General features: G+C 39.9%; 1 protein-coding gene across 1 annotated transcript in view; it reads left to right on the forward strand.

Annotated features, from left to right (window-relative positions):
* LOC307039557 (voltage-dependent calcium channel subunit alpha-2/delta-1) overlaps positions 1-13,385 on the forward strand; it is a 65,827-nt gene extending 52,442 nt beyond the window's left edge. The window contains exons 25-39 of the mRNA XM_079681702.1: positions 1,772-1,853; positions 2,387-2,449; positions 3,048-3,148; positions 3,685-3,774; positions 3,874-3,941; positions 4,042-4,080; positions 4,209-4,280; positions 6,180-6,332; positions 6,736-6,788; positions 7,147-7,202; positions 7,370-7,499; positions 8,250-8,362; positions 9,157-9,239; positions 9,566-9,645; positions 11,419-13,385. Of these exons, the coding sequence (XP_079537828.1) occupies positions 1,772-1,853; positions 2,387-2,449; positions 3,048-3,148; positions 3,685-3,774; positions 3,874-3,941; positions 4,042-4,080; positions 4,209-4,280; positions 6,180-6,332; positions 6,736-6,788; positions 7,147-7,202; positions 7,370-7,499; positions 8,250-8,362; positions 9,157-9,239; positions 9,566-9,645; positions 11,419-11,455 (1,220 nt within the window). The 3' untranslated portion in view covers positions 11,456-13,385. The remainder of the gene's footprint in view (positions 1-1,771; positions 1,854-2,386; positions 2,450-3,047; positions 3,149-3,684; positions 3,775-3,873; positions 3,942-4,041; positions 4,081-4,208; positions 4,281-6,179; positions 6,333-6,735; positions 6,789-7,146; positions 7,203-7,369; positions 7,500-8,249; positions 8,363-9,156; positions 9,240-9,565; positions 9,646-11,418) is intronic.
* Positions 13,386-16,123: the final 2,738 nt, after the last annotated feature.

A 16,123-nucleotide genomic window follows, 5' to 3' on the forward strand; every position in this document is an offset into this window, starting at 1 on the left:
TCCCATGCTTGCTCTTCAAACAGCCGGGGACAGATACTATGTGTCCGTGATAAATAAACACACACACACACACACACACACACACACACACACACACACACACACACACACACACACACACACACACACACACACACACACACACACACACACACACACACACACACACACACACACACACACACACACACACACACACACACACACACACACACACACACACACACACACACACACACACACACACACACACACACACATATTATTGTATATAGTTGAGTTTTGACAGCATCCATCTTAATGGTCTGTTTTCTAATATTTCTGTGTTTCTGAACCACGTCTGTGTCTGCATATAATGTTCGTATTTAGTCTCCTGATTTTAAATGGGAATTAAATCATTTGAGTGTTCCCAAAGAACCGGTGTTCTGCAGTTTGTGTGGGCCTATTGTATTGTTGCACAGTTTACTGTAGAAACTATGTCCAGGACAAGGTATTTGGAAGTTTTGGAAGATTCATAGCTAACCACACTGAAGATTATGGAGGTATTGATCAGTCTTCTCATATCTCTAACATCACCAGAAGTCATAATTTAAGGGGTCTTTTCTCAAAATGTTCCCCGTGTCGTTTATTCACCATTACAATAGCCCCACATAAAATAATTGACACTGCAACCAAGGTAACCCCCGCCCACCTTATCAGCTGAATCTCCTCCTAGAGCACCATTGGGTTATTTTTAACCAAATATCTCTCAGAGGGGCGTGGGGAGGGGCTCCTTATTGACATCTAAAGTAACAGACAGAGAATCAGCCATTTTGGAACAGGCTTGAAACATCATAGGGGATTATGGGATGCTACAATGCACGATCTGTTTGGTATTTGGAGCCAAACACTTCAGAGACATGTTTTGCATCTGAGACCCATAATAAAGTAAGGAAAAACAATATAATAAGGGACCTTTAAAACAACGCTCAATAGAGTGCCACAGTGACGCGTCCTAAACCCAGCGTCCCGGGTTACTTCGACAAAAAAGCAATGCAATTTCTCCATAGGATTTTGGAAAATAGCTCGAAATAAGGTCTGTGGTTGACACATATTTAAGAGACGGATCACGTTTTGTTCAGTCGGATAATCTCCACATGTCTACCCTACTTTTATAATTTTCGCATCATAAATCTATCGATCATAAATCTATCGATTAAATGTACGATTCGGTTTTAGGACGCGTCACTGTGGCATTCTATGGAAGTTGTATTTAACTAACCTGTGCTTACTTTAAAAAAGTAATTTTCTTTACAATGGGGTTCAAACTCAATATCTTGGCATTGTCTCTCTTTTAAGGCAGCAACAGCAAATGTTTCAAAGATGTTTCCCTGCTGACTCACTGTCTAATAATCACTCAGAACAGACCTACAAAAACATGTCTCCCAGCTGGATGATTTCCTAACAAGTTCCATAAGAACAACTTTTCGATTTGGCTCGACATTTGGCTCGACACACCTTCTCTTTGTCTACCATTTTCAAACACTTAAACACTTGTCTCCAGCGTATCATCCATGCTAGCCAGTTAACAGTTAAGCTGAAAAAGAGAATACTGGATTAAGAGCATTGCTCAGTGGCTCATCAGTAAAGACCAAAAGCACAACATAACCATCTTTCCTGCCAAGATTCTTACACAAAAGACGGACGTTGCTTCAACCGTATTTCCCTAGTGAGCAGGGTTTTTATGGTGATGTTTGAAATATGCAAAATGTATATTTTCTTATATTGACAGGTAATATGTCCCTGGTGAATCGAGTAATTCTGGATGCAGGTCTGACAGCTGGACTGGTTAAACTTTGGAACGAGCAGACAGTGTGAGTCTCAAATCTTTCTCTCTTTACAATGCACAACTTACAGTGCTTATTAAAAACATTCTTTATATAGAAATCTGTGTTGCATGTGCACAATATTGCTCTGTACTACAATAGCCAACGCTTATTTCATGCTCAATTTACCGAGTAACTGAGCCAGAGTTTCAATCTATCCTTTCTACTCTGGTTGATTTGATCATATCCAACTAGAGAAATACGATGAAAGCAAAGAACAGAATACATATCACACCCAACCAAGAGCTCTGCCAAGACATGCTGTTTCTAGAGGAAAATAAAATAATTGCATCAGTGTGTTTCCTTTCATCGTAGGCCCACTTGTCTGAAATAATCTGAAGAAACACTTACACTCACACTGCAGAGTGTCTGTTTAGCGTTAGCACATATGAAGGCAAGTGACTGTGGGCACATACGATTTGTGTCATGTCTGCAGCTTGCTCTCACAGATCACAAATACTTTTTCTAATCAGTGCGATTGGCTTTGATGTTTGATTGGAGGCTGTTTTCCATGTTTTCAGGGATGGGATAGTGGCCAGGTTTGTAGCCACAGATGGAGGAATCACAAGAGTCTTCCCAAGAAGGTAATCTCCTCTCTCTCTTTTCTCACGTTAGTGCTGGCGTCGTAAAACAGCCCGTCAAGCCTTGCCCAAATATTTGCTGGTGTAAATGTGTGAGATGAAAATGGATACAGACTGTAATGCTCTTGAGCTGAGCGTTTTTTTGGCTGCCTTACTCACCTGCTCCACTGGGTTATTCTGCAGAACAGAGAGGATTAGACACTTATAGCTGAACTCCCAGAGCTTGCCAAGCCGGAACAGGACACGGGTCATAACCACACATCCAGCAGCCAAACGCAGCTCATTTTCCTCAATTTCCTCGCTGCTTCTTTTGTCTAACCTAAATGTGGGGGGTTTCGCTTGGTCAGAATATTATACTCCAGCTGAAGATAAATGCATATTCCTCCTGCCTATAAAACCTGGAACTCAATCCCTTGTTCCTTTTAACAGGGTCATGCTCTTGACATATATCAAGTGCTTCAGATTTGATTGCTATTTTGATGACTCAAATCTGGCTAAAGATTTTAAATACACATTTTCCAGATACCTCAAATACTTTTGCTTGGTGTTTTATGGAAATAATGGCCCATATATAATACTATGATACAATACTCATTTTCAGTGCTGGAGAAGATTGGGCTGAGAATCCGGAGACATACGAGTCCAGCTTCTACAAAAGGACCCTGGACAATGAAGTTTATATTTTCACAGCTCCATATTTCCGTAAGTCTTCTGAAAGGTTGGACAGTGTGTATGTTTCGTGCACTTTTGTATGTTTGAGGGTCCTCAATGTGGTCTGGCACTGAGCCTATCCTGCTCTCTGCCTTTTGGACGTCATCTCGATTCTCCTGGCAAAGATCACACTCTCAGGCCTCTGATATCACTCTTTATCCTTCTCCTTTTTCCCGCTGTGTCTGTCAGCACTTCCCCCCCCCCCCCCATCTCCCTCCTGCCCTGCTTCCTGTTATCTCCGCTGATCTCTCTAACAGACATCAGGACAGGCAGACGTAATGTAGCTGCGCTTTCAGCTACACTTGACTGGATTAACACATGTACCGGTCTCACAGACTCAGCTCCACTCACATAAATTACAAGCAGCTAAAAATGCATGGAATTCCCCACGATGGATAGCGATTATTCCTATTTGACTGTGATTCCCATTATGAAAGGTTCCGTGCCAAGGTCTTTTTTTTTACATGATTTAGGTTAAATTGCCATGATTTCATTCCCTTCCCTTGTGTATCCCTTCTCCACTGCAGCAGAGGTGAGGGAGTCTGTTACTGAGTCGGGTATTCTAGTGAGCAAATCAGTGGACGTCACGATTGGTGAAGTCACGCTCAAGCCAGCAGGTCAGTCTTGCTAAGCCAAGTTTAAAGATTTGTTCGATGCAATATAAATGACAAGTTTCAACATATGTGCATCTGCCTGTTTTGTGGTTTGCTTTGTAGTGGTGGGTGTGAAACTCAATGTCTCATTCTGGATGAACAGTTTCATAAATGCTACACTGAAACTGAACGTAAGTTGTGTTTATAATCTCATTGTATCATATGTACAATTTGTTTACAGCTTTGTCGTTATACAATACAAATGATCTGGTTCACTTTTCTACATTTTAGTGCAAGGATGAGATCTGTGGCTGTCTAAGGAATGACAAGGTACAGCAATGAAAGCTTTTGTAATAAAGCTTGATTAGTACTTCTTTATAAATAATGAAAGCTCTTTTTTAAATTCCAAATACTTTGTACTACTTTATTTGTACTCTTTATCTTTTTTTCCCCCACAGCATGTGGACTGTGTAATCCTGGATGATGGAGGATTTCTTCTGATGTCAAACCAGGAAGAGTATATCACCCTTGTAAGTTACCCGAAAAGCAGTTTTTTCACATTATTACAACCATGTATACTTAAAGTGGACCTATCATGCTATATTTGAATAATATATTGTAGTTTTTTTTTTCAAAATACCAAACAGATCATGCATTTTAGCCATGCCTCATTTCGCTCTATTTGCTCTATTCCAGCCCTGTCTTCACAAGGGCTGATTCTGTGGCAAATGAGCTGCAGCTGACCACGCCCCCGTGCAAAGGAGGGGGGCGAGGCACGAGCGTTATGTTACCATGCTGTTACCATGCTGTTACCATGCTGTTACCATGCTGTTACAATGCTGTTACCTCTCATTCCCCTGATAAGTGGAGAGTTGCCCATACTGTATAGACGTTTCTGACGTCAGAACATTTTCAAATCTGTATCAGTCTGTATCAGATCCGTTGCAGCCCCGTTTTTAGAGATTTTGGTATGGAGAAAAAGAGAGAGGGTTGTGTTTTCTGACACTTGGTGAGTTCCCTGACACACCGGGGACACTTATTCATGTATAAAAGACATACAAAACTGCATTTTGCATGATAGGTCCCCTTTAACTTTTCTGCTGCCTTTGTCCTTGTCCAATTATTTGATAAACCCTCCCACAATAAATAATCTGATTCAAGATTCAAAGGCTTTAATGTCATATGTAAACTAGCTACAGTGTAGAAATGGTAATGAAAATCTTAAATCCCGAGCTCATGTGGTCATCTGTGGTCATATAGTCAGAAAAGTTCAAATCAAATACTTTGCCATCGTTCAAATGTCTTTGCTCTACCTTTCTTCATACCTAGCTCCTCTATGCCACAGGGATCCATCAATCGCATATAGAGGTCATATAAAGGGCTTATGACTCTGCTGAGATATGATAATGGCCTGTTAGCTATGAGCCCTTTGAAAGCTCCTGTAGGACGGCAGTACATCGATGTCTCCAGTAAAGTAAAGCACTAGCGACTGGAGGAGGATCAAAGGGAAGACTGTGATGGGTTTTAGTCAGTCATGGAGGCTGCGGTAAAGTGAAGCAAGTCCCCTGTGAATGCAAGAAGTCAGCTCTGCTGTGTGAACCCACCTCTCTCAGGCTGCTATAGGCCCCTGTGTGTCAGCGGTAGGACATGCAGAAGGTCTGGAAACGTTGCATGACAGACATCTGCTGTCTTTGATCCATTCTGCTATTACAATGTCTTGCATTTGAAAAAGCACCCTCCTTTCCCTTTTTAACGTCTTGGGATCATGCATCATTTCAAGTCTGTCTGCAGCTTTAAAACAAGTAGCCATAATTCTATGATGATGGCTACAGCTCTTCTATCAGGGCTATATGTATTGTTAATGCTCAGGTAGTAGGAACGCTGCAACTAAGAAGACTTATAACCTGAGTGCTCCTTGTGAATCTACAGTTAACTATTCTGATTTCAATCATGGGATAACATTGTTTTACCTAAACTTTATGTTACAAACATTCTGCCTTAAATTGCTCTTTTGGTTGAGCAAGCAAAGCCTACCTGCTGCGGCTGAAAACCTGCTGTGAAACTGACAGCAATGTAACATCGACACCCAGACAGGGGACACTGGAGCGTGACATCACACTTGCCTATCCAGAGCGCTTCAACAGAGGGTGAAAAGGGCATGGTATTAGAAGCGAAGTGGAAGAGTGACAGTCTGACTGCCACCTGGTAAAATGTGCTGCCTCAGAACATTTTACCACTCGTCCTGATTGGCTCTAAGCACCTAAAAGCAAATGTGCAGTGCACCGATGCAGAAATGAATGGCCAAGTCTGTAAAGCCCCATCCGGGGAGATGTTACACAGCTGTATGATTTGTTTGTACAAGTAGAGTCTTCCACTGCTTTTGTTGACAGGTTTTATGTGTTTGTGTGTTTGTATTTGAACTCGTCTAGATAGGTCAGTTCTTTGGAGAGGTTGATCCTGTGCTGATGATAAACCTGGTCAACACCTCTCTGTACTCCTTCAACAAGACCTATGACTACCAGTCTGTCTGCGACCCGGAGAAAAGCAGCAAGATTGCAGCAGGACCCCGCTCCGTCTATGTGGTAAGACACACACATGTTTGATTAAAAACTATATTGGTTCTTGATTCATTTGGAATATTGGGAATATTAGGTTTTAGGGTGGCTTGTTCATTCGTCCCATTCTATGAAGGCGTTGGCACGAATATCCTTTCGGACCAAAGTATGAACGTGACAACTGTTTTACTTTTCGGTCATAACTTAAATACAATCACTCATCAAGTCTATCACACAAATGTTGGAAAAGGTCAAATGAGGAGGTAATGACAATTTGGACAGACATCGATGTAACCTGAAACTTGACTGGTAATTCTAGGTATTTCTTGTTTCATGAAAGTGATACAAAATGTAAAAAGAAAATTCCTTGTCAGCTTTATTTTGGATTTTACTCTACGGTATATGACTCTCTTTTTTCCCCCTTCTTCAGCCTACCATTGCAGACATGCTCAGTATTGGCTGGTGGGCCTCCAGTGCTGCCTGGTGAGTGTACAGTTTATGTTTCTGTGTTTTTGTTTTTCCACTTTTTGTATTGCTTGCGAGTGGGAGCACATTTGTACTTTGGGGTAGGAATTTAAATGAGAAAGAGATGTATGTTGTTGAGGGATGAGGCTGACCGGTAAGTGAAGGGCAAGAGCAGTTACACAACAATACACTGATATTTCTATGACTGTCCAATTGCAATATACACAACTTTTAAAATCTAATGACTGACACATCGCTTGACATTTAGATCACCAATGACTCAAACACTCTAAAAGTGTTTGTTGTTCAATGTAATATAAATTATAGATGGCATCTGTGTGTGACTCATTTTGTTATTTTCCTTCTCTGTGTCTAGGTCGATACTTCAGCAGCTCTTCTTTGGTCTCATGTTCCCTAACCTTCTAGAAGCAGGTAAGCAACAAAAGCTAGTACATCAAAACATAACTGTACTGTAAGCCATATTGAGATGACAAAGCAATATTTGCAACCTCTTTCTAAATGTGATGGATTATCCCACCTTTCTCTCAATAAATCTTTTGTAGTGTTTGTTTTTATAAAAAATGTCCCCTTGTTTTTAGCGGAGTCACCGGATGACGACATACCAGATGCAATGTTTAAGGAAAGCTGCATCACAGAGCAGACTCAGTACTTCTTTGACAATGAGGAAAGATCCTACTCAGGTGTACTGGACTGTGGGAACTGCTCCAGGTATGTGGTTCTATTGTCATACGTGCAAAATGTACATGTGCTCCTATTTGAATGACTATATCCGCTCATGCATTACATGGGATTCTTTATTTTAGATTTGTTCCCCTTTTACTCTATCTTCTTCCTGGACATCCTTCTGTTTATGGGTGTGCAGGGATGGGTCCAGGATAGTGTTAGTTTCCTGGCTTCTCTCTGTTTTCCAGCCTGATTTCAGGCAGCTGTTTTCTGGTGAGTTTTGATCAGATGCATATTACCTTGATCTGTCAGTGTCCGAAACTGCAGAGGGAAGCACAAAAGCTCTTTTATCTGTGTTTCTTCCTTCGCTCCCTGGATATACTTCAAACTCACTAATACACACATTCACGGACCACTGCACATCCCCTTTGCTCTAACCTCCTTTCTGTGTCAATTTGGGCTGTGGGAGGGAGTTAAATATGGCTGTAATTACTGGGTGTTTTGAATCCCACGTGTCTGCTGCTTTACCCTCCAATGTTAACGACTGTAGACACAGAAACTGCCATAAAAAGCCAATCCCCAGACGAGAGAAGAGGTTTAGCTTTGTAATTGTGTGCCCAACTGCACACATACCTGTCTGTATAAAGCATATTCTATACACTCTATATGCAAATGCAGTATATTGTACAGAATATCTCTTTACATTTGAAGCTGCGTGATATCCTTTCAGCACAGCTAGATTACTGAATAAATACTCTATGCACTGTTTACCACTATGAATGTCTTTCTTTCTAGGATGTATCGTGCTGAGAAGCTGCCAAACACCAACCTAGTGTTCCTGATCACTGATGCCAAGGCAACGTGTTTGTCCTGTGACCCCAGGCCGCTGCGACAGGCTGAACAACCCTGTATCCTTTCACTCGTAAAAATCAAACATAGAGTTACACTTCCTTTTTACTTTCCAGCCCTCCATCCATCACCCTTATGACAGGGGGGCTTTAAACTCTCAATACAAGGACGCACACCTCAGGAGTTTGCAGTGGGTCCCTGCTGAATGTTAAGGGGTGAACAGTAAACCAGATGCACGGCATATGAAAGCCTGTCTCATATTACTCACAGATTACACTTCTTTGTTTAATTCATCTGGTCTGCATGCTGCCATCAGGATGAATTAAGGTTAAGAGCTGCAATTTGTTTGTATGTATGTACAATGTGAGTATTGATATACTGTATATTTGTTCAGCGTATCTGTTTGGCAGATGTGTCGCGAACGTAGCTTCCTACTATTGTAGAAGTGCAGAGGTCATCATGAGAGATCCCCACCATGGGGTCAAAACAGCCTCAAGTTGCTACACTAATAAGGACCCCACTCAATAAATACACACATGCTGCTGTATTTTAATATATATACACACGTACATACATATGGCATGGCTTAAAGATAAAGATTAATTTGAATGTACTCGTACAAATAGTTTGTATCATTAATAATCATTTCTAGAACTGCCTTTTTGCCTTTATTGTTCTCGTAAATTGTAATAGCAGGTCAGCAAAAATCTTGGAAGAAATATCTCCAGCCAAGGTTGATGGGTTGGAAGAACATAAGGCTTTTTTGGGCAGGCAGATTATATCATCCAATAGTTGCTGTTGTAAGTGTTATCTGCGACTGGTGTAACGCTTTTTCCTGACAATTTCTGTTCAGCCGAAGGTCCCGATCCATGCGAGCTGGCTCAGAATCCCAGATACCGCAAAGGGCCTGACGTATGTTTCGACAACAATGAAAATGTAAGACACAACCACACATGTGCGTCTGTCCAGAGAACATTGCTGGAAACAGCTCCATTACTGAGCTGTTGGCTCCTGTCAGTTCTGTCTGTTTCTCATCAGTTCTCTCATCCGATTCAAAGCACTGTGCCGTCTTTCCCTCTGATCCGTTCTTGATTTATTCATTCATTTAATTATTTTATTAAAACATTTTTATTTTATGAATTTTGCATGTATATTTGACTCAACTTGTATTATTTATCTTGCTTTATATCGTCTTTTTACTCATCCTCTATCATTCTTTTTTTATGATTTTCATCCCACCGGCTGCTGCTCCTGTCTGATAGGATGAGCCCTTGTGTCCAATCAGCAGAAGTTCTTCGTTGAGCCCAATACCTCTCTTGTTGTTTCTGGTGCTGAGTTCAGGGTCAGTGACCTCACACAGCTCCATACAGATATATGAACTACTTACATTTTTACTGTCGGGTCATCCCAATGTGCCTGGTAAGGGCACATCAGGAAAAGCTTGGTTGGAATTAGGTATTTGCTGGACCTATACCTATTTTCCCAACATTCAAGCACCACCTAGTTATATTTAATAAAATAATCTAACCAATGCATGTTAACTCTGATCCACCTGAAATACTCTCTCAAACACATCAGTTATTGTACTTTTACACAATGATTCCATAAGTTTATAGGTTTTGTGTTACATTAACAATTTTTCATACACATTTAAAAACAGTGAGAAAGAATTTGACAACTAGAATGAACTAAATACCACATTTTAAGTACAAACAGTTGTGTATGATACTGTTTTTATTTGTGGCGTGCCTATCTCCCTAACAGACTGCTACATCTTGCTTTGGCATCTTTTTTTGTTGTTTTTTCCCCCTGTTTTTTCCACCAACAGATGGCAAGCAGATTGTATCTTGGCAGTTAAAAGTGTTAAACCAATTTGATATAATAGCTTCACAGCACCACTATGCAATAATAGCTTCACAAAACTATGTATAAATATTCGTATATGCAGTTTTTCTTCAGCATTGCTAAATGCTTTGTCAACCAAGTATGTAAACACATTTGGATGCATTTTGCCTCTGACTGAGATGTCTTTTAGGTTTTAAGGATTGCAATACAATGTCCAGACCTCATACAGTAGGACATGAGCTTTTGTAGAATCCCTTAATGGGAGAGATGGGAGTTCATAGTGGTTCGAGGTAAATCATTCAAACAAAGGAGCAAGGTGGATAACTTCACATCATGACCCAACTTTGAACAGTTTATAAAATGTCTTATTATTGGGGGAAGTGTGATGAGGTTGTGCTTGGACACAAAGGAAAGGGGAAAAATGGCTGAGGAAGTAAATGAAAGTATTAAAAGTAGGCCGAGTCCCTTTTCCTCCTTCCATCTGTTACTTTTGGCTCAGCTCCTTATAGGAAGACAGTTTATGACGAGGCCAGTCAATGTTGTCACAGGAGTAAACAAAGGAAGCTCCATGTGTGTTTCCTGCCCTTTGAATACAGTGGACTCCCACCTCTCTCTCCTAGGCCTTTGGCATGCAGGGACATCCTGAATACTCCCATCGAATACTACACAAAATACACTGTCAAACAAACACATGCAGCACAATCAGAATGAGGTCTCTGTAACTGCACCACAGCATTTAAATTAACAGATCATTTCGGGTAAGATGCTGTTTTCTTGTCAAGAGTTAAACGAGAGAATGATTTTCTAGTAGATGTCAAGCTACCATTAGCAGGCAGTTAGATTAGCACAAAGACTGCAAACATAGAATCCAAACCAAATTCTGGCTCTGCACACTACCAAGGCATAGTCCTGCACATGTTCACTGTATAACCAGGGATTCCGTTTTTTACATTTCACTCATTGTAGGAAATAAACAAATGACATATGTTTATGAGTAAGCTTTTGAGGTTCTCCTAGGATGATTGTGTTTACAGAGAGCCATGCTAGCCCTGTTTCCAGTCTTTTTGCTTTGCATTTCCTGGTTCCAGCTTTATTTTTGATAACATTTGGGATGATGGATATGTGAGTGCTTTTGCTCTTCTCATATAAGTCATAAACTGCTCGTTATTGTTCGTAGAAAAGTAGTGATGATGGTGTAAGTCACAGCAGATATACTGGATAAAGTAGAAGACGGTTGATCTGATTGATTGACAACTGCTTTATCCAACAGGAAGATGATTCTGATTGTGGAGGAGGGACCAGCCTGAGTCCATGTCTTTGGCAAATGCTTGGACTCCAACTACTGATGATGTGGCTCATCACAGCTTTACAAAACTCATGACCCCTACACACACACACACATCATTATCTCATCCCACACAAGGCCAGGAGACACTCCAGTTATGCCATGCAGGATGTATGCAGAAAAGTTGCAACAAGACATTATGCTTTATGATGACCGTATCATTTTTTCAATGCCAAAGGGTGCTCAATTGTTTCCTCCTTGTCATTTACAAAAATAGAGACACATATACTGTGCTCAGCTGCATTCATTTCCATGATATACTCCATAATCCTCTCTTATGGTGCAAGAGTAAGAGCTAACCAAACCCTTTAATTCTGCCTCTTTAGTTTCTTTGATTTATTTTGCGGAGGTTGAAGAGTCCCACTATGCCAACTAAATATCCTTCAAAGACTGTATGTTCACTGACAGCGTTGATTTGTGTCGTTGTCAATATTGTTTGTTGCTTATTTATTGCGTATGAATCATAATGCTGTAATGATGATTATTTTAGGCCACCAGTGCAACTATATTCCCTTTTTGTTTAAGTGTTTTGAAATGTACTGTACTGATATATTTATGAAGTTGGGATTTTTTATAATCAAAATCAAATAGCGTTACATGACTAACTAGGTGTTGTATTGTAGCAGCATGTGCTCAGTACAGAGCTAAAGACAACACCAGTCCTCTGACACCAAAGCTCCACACAGTACCAAGGATCACAGATACACTATACCGACTACAGAGAATCTGATTATTAGTATTCAAGTTATGACGTTAGATAGATATCTATACCTCACTGAGATGAAGTGAGATCATGTGAATCCAAATATATTACAATTGAAAATGTGTTTGTCCTTGGTCTGACAGCTTTGGTTGTCTTCAATTTGAACACATCAAATTCCCAGTGCCTACATAGTAGCTCAATCAGTGTGTTACTGAATGAAACAATGAATCAGAGTTGTATTATCACCATGTAGGCTTTTATGCTAATGCTGCTGCAGTTGAGTAGAAAATGGTAGCCCTTGGAGTAAAATGTTGTGGAATGGGCCACATCAGCTGCAGTTGTTATAATTGATGTGGCCCGGGCAGCAGCAGAAACAAGCAGGGATTTTGATTAAAGAAAGCGATTTAATTTTCCTTCATGTTCAAAACAAACCTAAACCAGACTCGAGCCTCACTTTCCAAAACCTCTCTTTATTAGGCCTGTTCTGTTCCCTTTCTGGATCACATGACTCAGGAGCCAAAATGAATTGTGAATGAGATCAGCATATCGAAATGACTGTTTCCTTGTTTCCTTCTCCTTGCTGTTTTCCTCCCTATGCTTGTTTCCTCTTTGTTTTGCTCTATAAGTGCTGTGAAGCAGACGCTAAAGGCTCGGTGTTGAAATGCTGCAATGTCATGGGATGAGCTTGTTCTGTGTTTGAACGCTGTCTTTGCCTATGATCAGCATCAGGGCCTGTTGGAGAGAACTTAGAGAATACACTACTCCCAGTGGTAATTTTTACATTGCCTCACATTACCATACAGCATTAAGATCAAACTCAAGTTTTCTTTTTTCATTGTAGCTATTTAAAAAATGAAAGTAGAGTTCTCTCCACCTAGCCTTCATGCTGACCCTGTTGAGTGTTCAGGTTATGCCGGTCTATCAAAGTTACGTGTTGACATGTGTTTTACCCCGGGGATCCCGTGTCTATGTGCAGGCATGTGCGTGTCCCTCCAATATCTGATTGTGCTTTAATACTGTACATGAATTAATCTTTTTGTGGAACTTGACTAGCCTGAATAACTTTTGTATACATTTGTACACTTATACTATTTACTGTAAAAAAGAGAAAATGAAAGTAAAGAAAAATGTTTATAATATGGTGTTGATTATTGTGCAAATATAATATATTCACAATAAAAGTGTTGTATTGTAATGACCTGAGGTGCCTTTTTTTATTGTCACATCTGGCCAGTTGCTTTGGCTCTACTCGGACCAGACCGAACATGTCATAGTTCCTGGAAGAAGAAACATCTGCTGAAAAGGGAAGTGCATCCGCATCTGTGTTTCACTGTCTGTGTTTGTGTACGAAGCAAATGTTGGTAATTGCTACTTTGCCAAAAAGTCCTTTTATAATTAATAATTTTACAGCGGAGACATATCAAATAATTGCAAGAAATTAGGATTAGGTGTTACTTAATAAGAGGCGGAAAAGTAGTGTTTTTCTACCATGTTTGTTCAAAAATTTAAAATCTGTTTAACGTCAGACCAAACTAGGCATCACTGACGTGAGTGATTTGTTGTTAGGAGTTGTACAAATTGTGATATATTGCAGGCGTACAGTAACAAACAGTGACAACATGGTGCACTGACACACCATAGGGTACACTTCGACATGGCTCAAGGTAGATGAGAAGTTAAACCAATGTCTGTCAGCAATAACAAGATTCTTAGTAGGGTTACAACAGTAAGGAACATTTTCAGTCAGGTAATACAATTGTGACAATACTAGTGTTACTGATTATACTGAAAAAAGTACAAACTAAAAGTAATTTGGCGATGAAACTGAGAGTGCTTACTTAAGCAATCATACTCCAGCACAGGCGTACGGACCGAGGCGCCGCGTACCAATAATGACGTTCAAGAACGGCCTCAAGTGTATGATTGCGATTCTATTACACAAACTATCATTGTAATCAACAATATCGTAAAATAATTTCATAACGTGGGCTAATATTCTCCCAAACCTACACTTTCTGCTTGAGTTAATCTCCGTCAGAAAGTAATTCCTAGAAAGTAGTTCCCATGGTAACGATAGCCTTTTTTCCAACGCACTCAACTCGTCATTTGAAACAGCCGCAAATCTTTCGTTGGTTTTGTGGTCTGTGTCCATGTCCAACCATTCATAAATACTGAGGCCCCCCAACAAATCAAAATTTACTTTAAAATCTGACATTTTGTAGCTACCGATTTCCAACGAGAGACAATGTATAACAGTGTAACGGCTGTGTGTCGCTAAACGTCACTATGGAAACCACACAATGTAGGCTCATGGAAGTAATTTCGGTAGGCCAGTGGCGTGTGTAGGCCACTGGATACTTTGTGATTAGGCACGTTCTATTTGATCGTTGTTTGATCGTGGAATCAAACACGCCTATTGACCAATCAGAGAGCTTGCTCAAACCTATGTGTTATAGAATTTGAATTCTAACGCTTGATATGTGTGTGGAGCTTTACCTGCAGGCCAGAGGTTTCCACCAGGCACCAATCAACCATCTTTTGCCAAAAGCATCAGAAAGCCAGATGCCAACACCAGAGTTCGACAGTAGTTCTTCCTTCCTACATTACAAGTGCTTTACCTGATGGTATTTGTGTTTATCTGATGGTAATTTAAGAATCAATAAGGCCATAGTATAGAGTGGAAAATATAAAGATGTTTGTTTTTCTTGGAGATGTGTCGGACTGGGAGGTCTTGGTAGGTGTGCTATATAGCAATATGTACAAGGGAGGTTGTAACAGGATACTCTTGTAAATGGGGACGAGGTCGTACCCTTTAACATGCCTGGGTTAAGAAGTTACAGACGCAGGATAAGCAGGGACAAGTTCTACATCTATTTTCAATTTGGAAAACGAAGGTCAAAACCCACAAGAGAACAAATAAATGTTTTTTTGTTGTTTAGTTCTGGGCAAGGATCCTTTTAACTGTGATAGCTTAGCATCTTTATTGCCTAGATGTGGTACCAAAGTGACTTTGCTAACTGCTTAACTGAGTCCATTCCGCACATGCAACTGCTTTCCTTTTTTCTGTTCTAATTTATTTGAGTATTTTTACTTTATTAGATTGTTGACAGTTACATATTACCAAAGTTTTGGTAAGAGAGCAAAAGGCAGTGAAATGCAATAAAACTTGCAGGCCAGAATCAAACTGTGGTATTACAGTTAAGGTATGTGGGTTAGACCGCTGGCCAACCACAAAACAAGTCCAGGTGGACCACAGATGGAAATGAGCTATTAGCTATAATCTGGCATATTGCATCTCTTCTCTTTGCTGAGATTAATGTTTTTGTATGCATGGTCCTTCTATAAATAAATAGATAAAAAAAAATTAAAAAAATGGTTTTAACTATGGATTAAACTGTTCGTTTTGGAAAGATAAAAGAGTCAAACATTAATATAATTACATTATCTGTCTGTTAAACATTTTATTGTCTAATTTAACTTTGGCATGCTATTCTTGTAGCAATGATGTGCACATGTAGATTTACAACTCAGATATTAGTATGGTTCCCCCTTGTTTATGCATCCAAATAAATGGTTTGGATAACAGGGCTAAATTTGAGACTTGCTTAAAACGGAAAACTCCATCCTGACTGGTTCTTTCCTATCAAGATGTTGATGCAATTGTTCTGGTATTGTGGTAATGTCAAACAGAACAATGATTCATACAATATACGCATTTACATTTGAGTGAAAGGCCTTTTCTTCTTTGTTTTAACTTCGTTTTTCTGCCCATCCGTTATTCTTTTTACCATTATCCAACAATTCCATAAAGCAATTCACCCAGACTAAAGCACTCAAAGCTGGAACTGTGTGACTAACTTTAAGAGGCTTTCTTTTATTTTGTTTCACTAATTGCAGGAAGTAACACATAAGATTAACAATGCATCA

The sequence above is a fragment of the Notothenia rossii genome (assembly GCF_949606895.1).
Source record: "Notothenia rossii genome assembly, chromosome: 5".
In the NCBI taxonomy this organism is placed as follows: domain Eukaryota; kingdom Metazoa; phylum Chordata; class Actinopteri; order Perciformes; family Nototheniidae; genus Notothenia; species Notothenia rossii.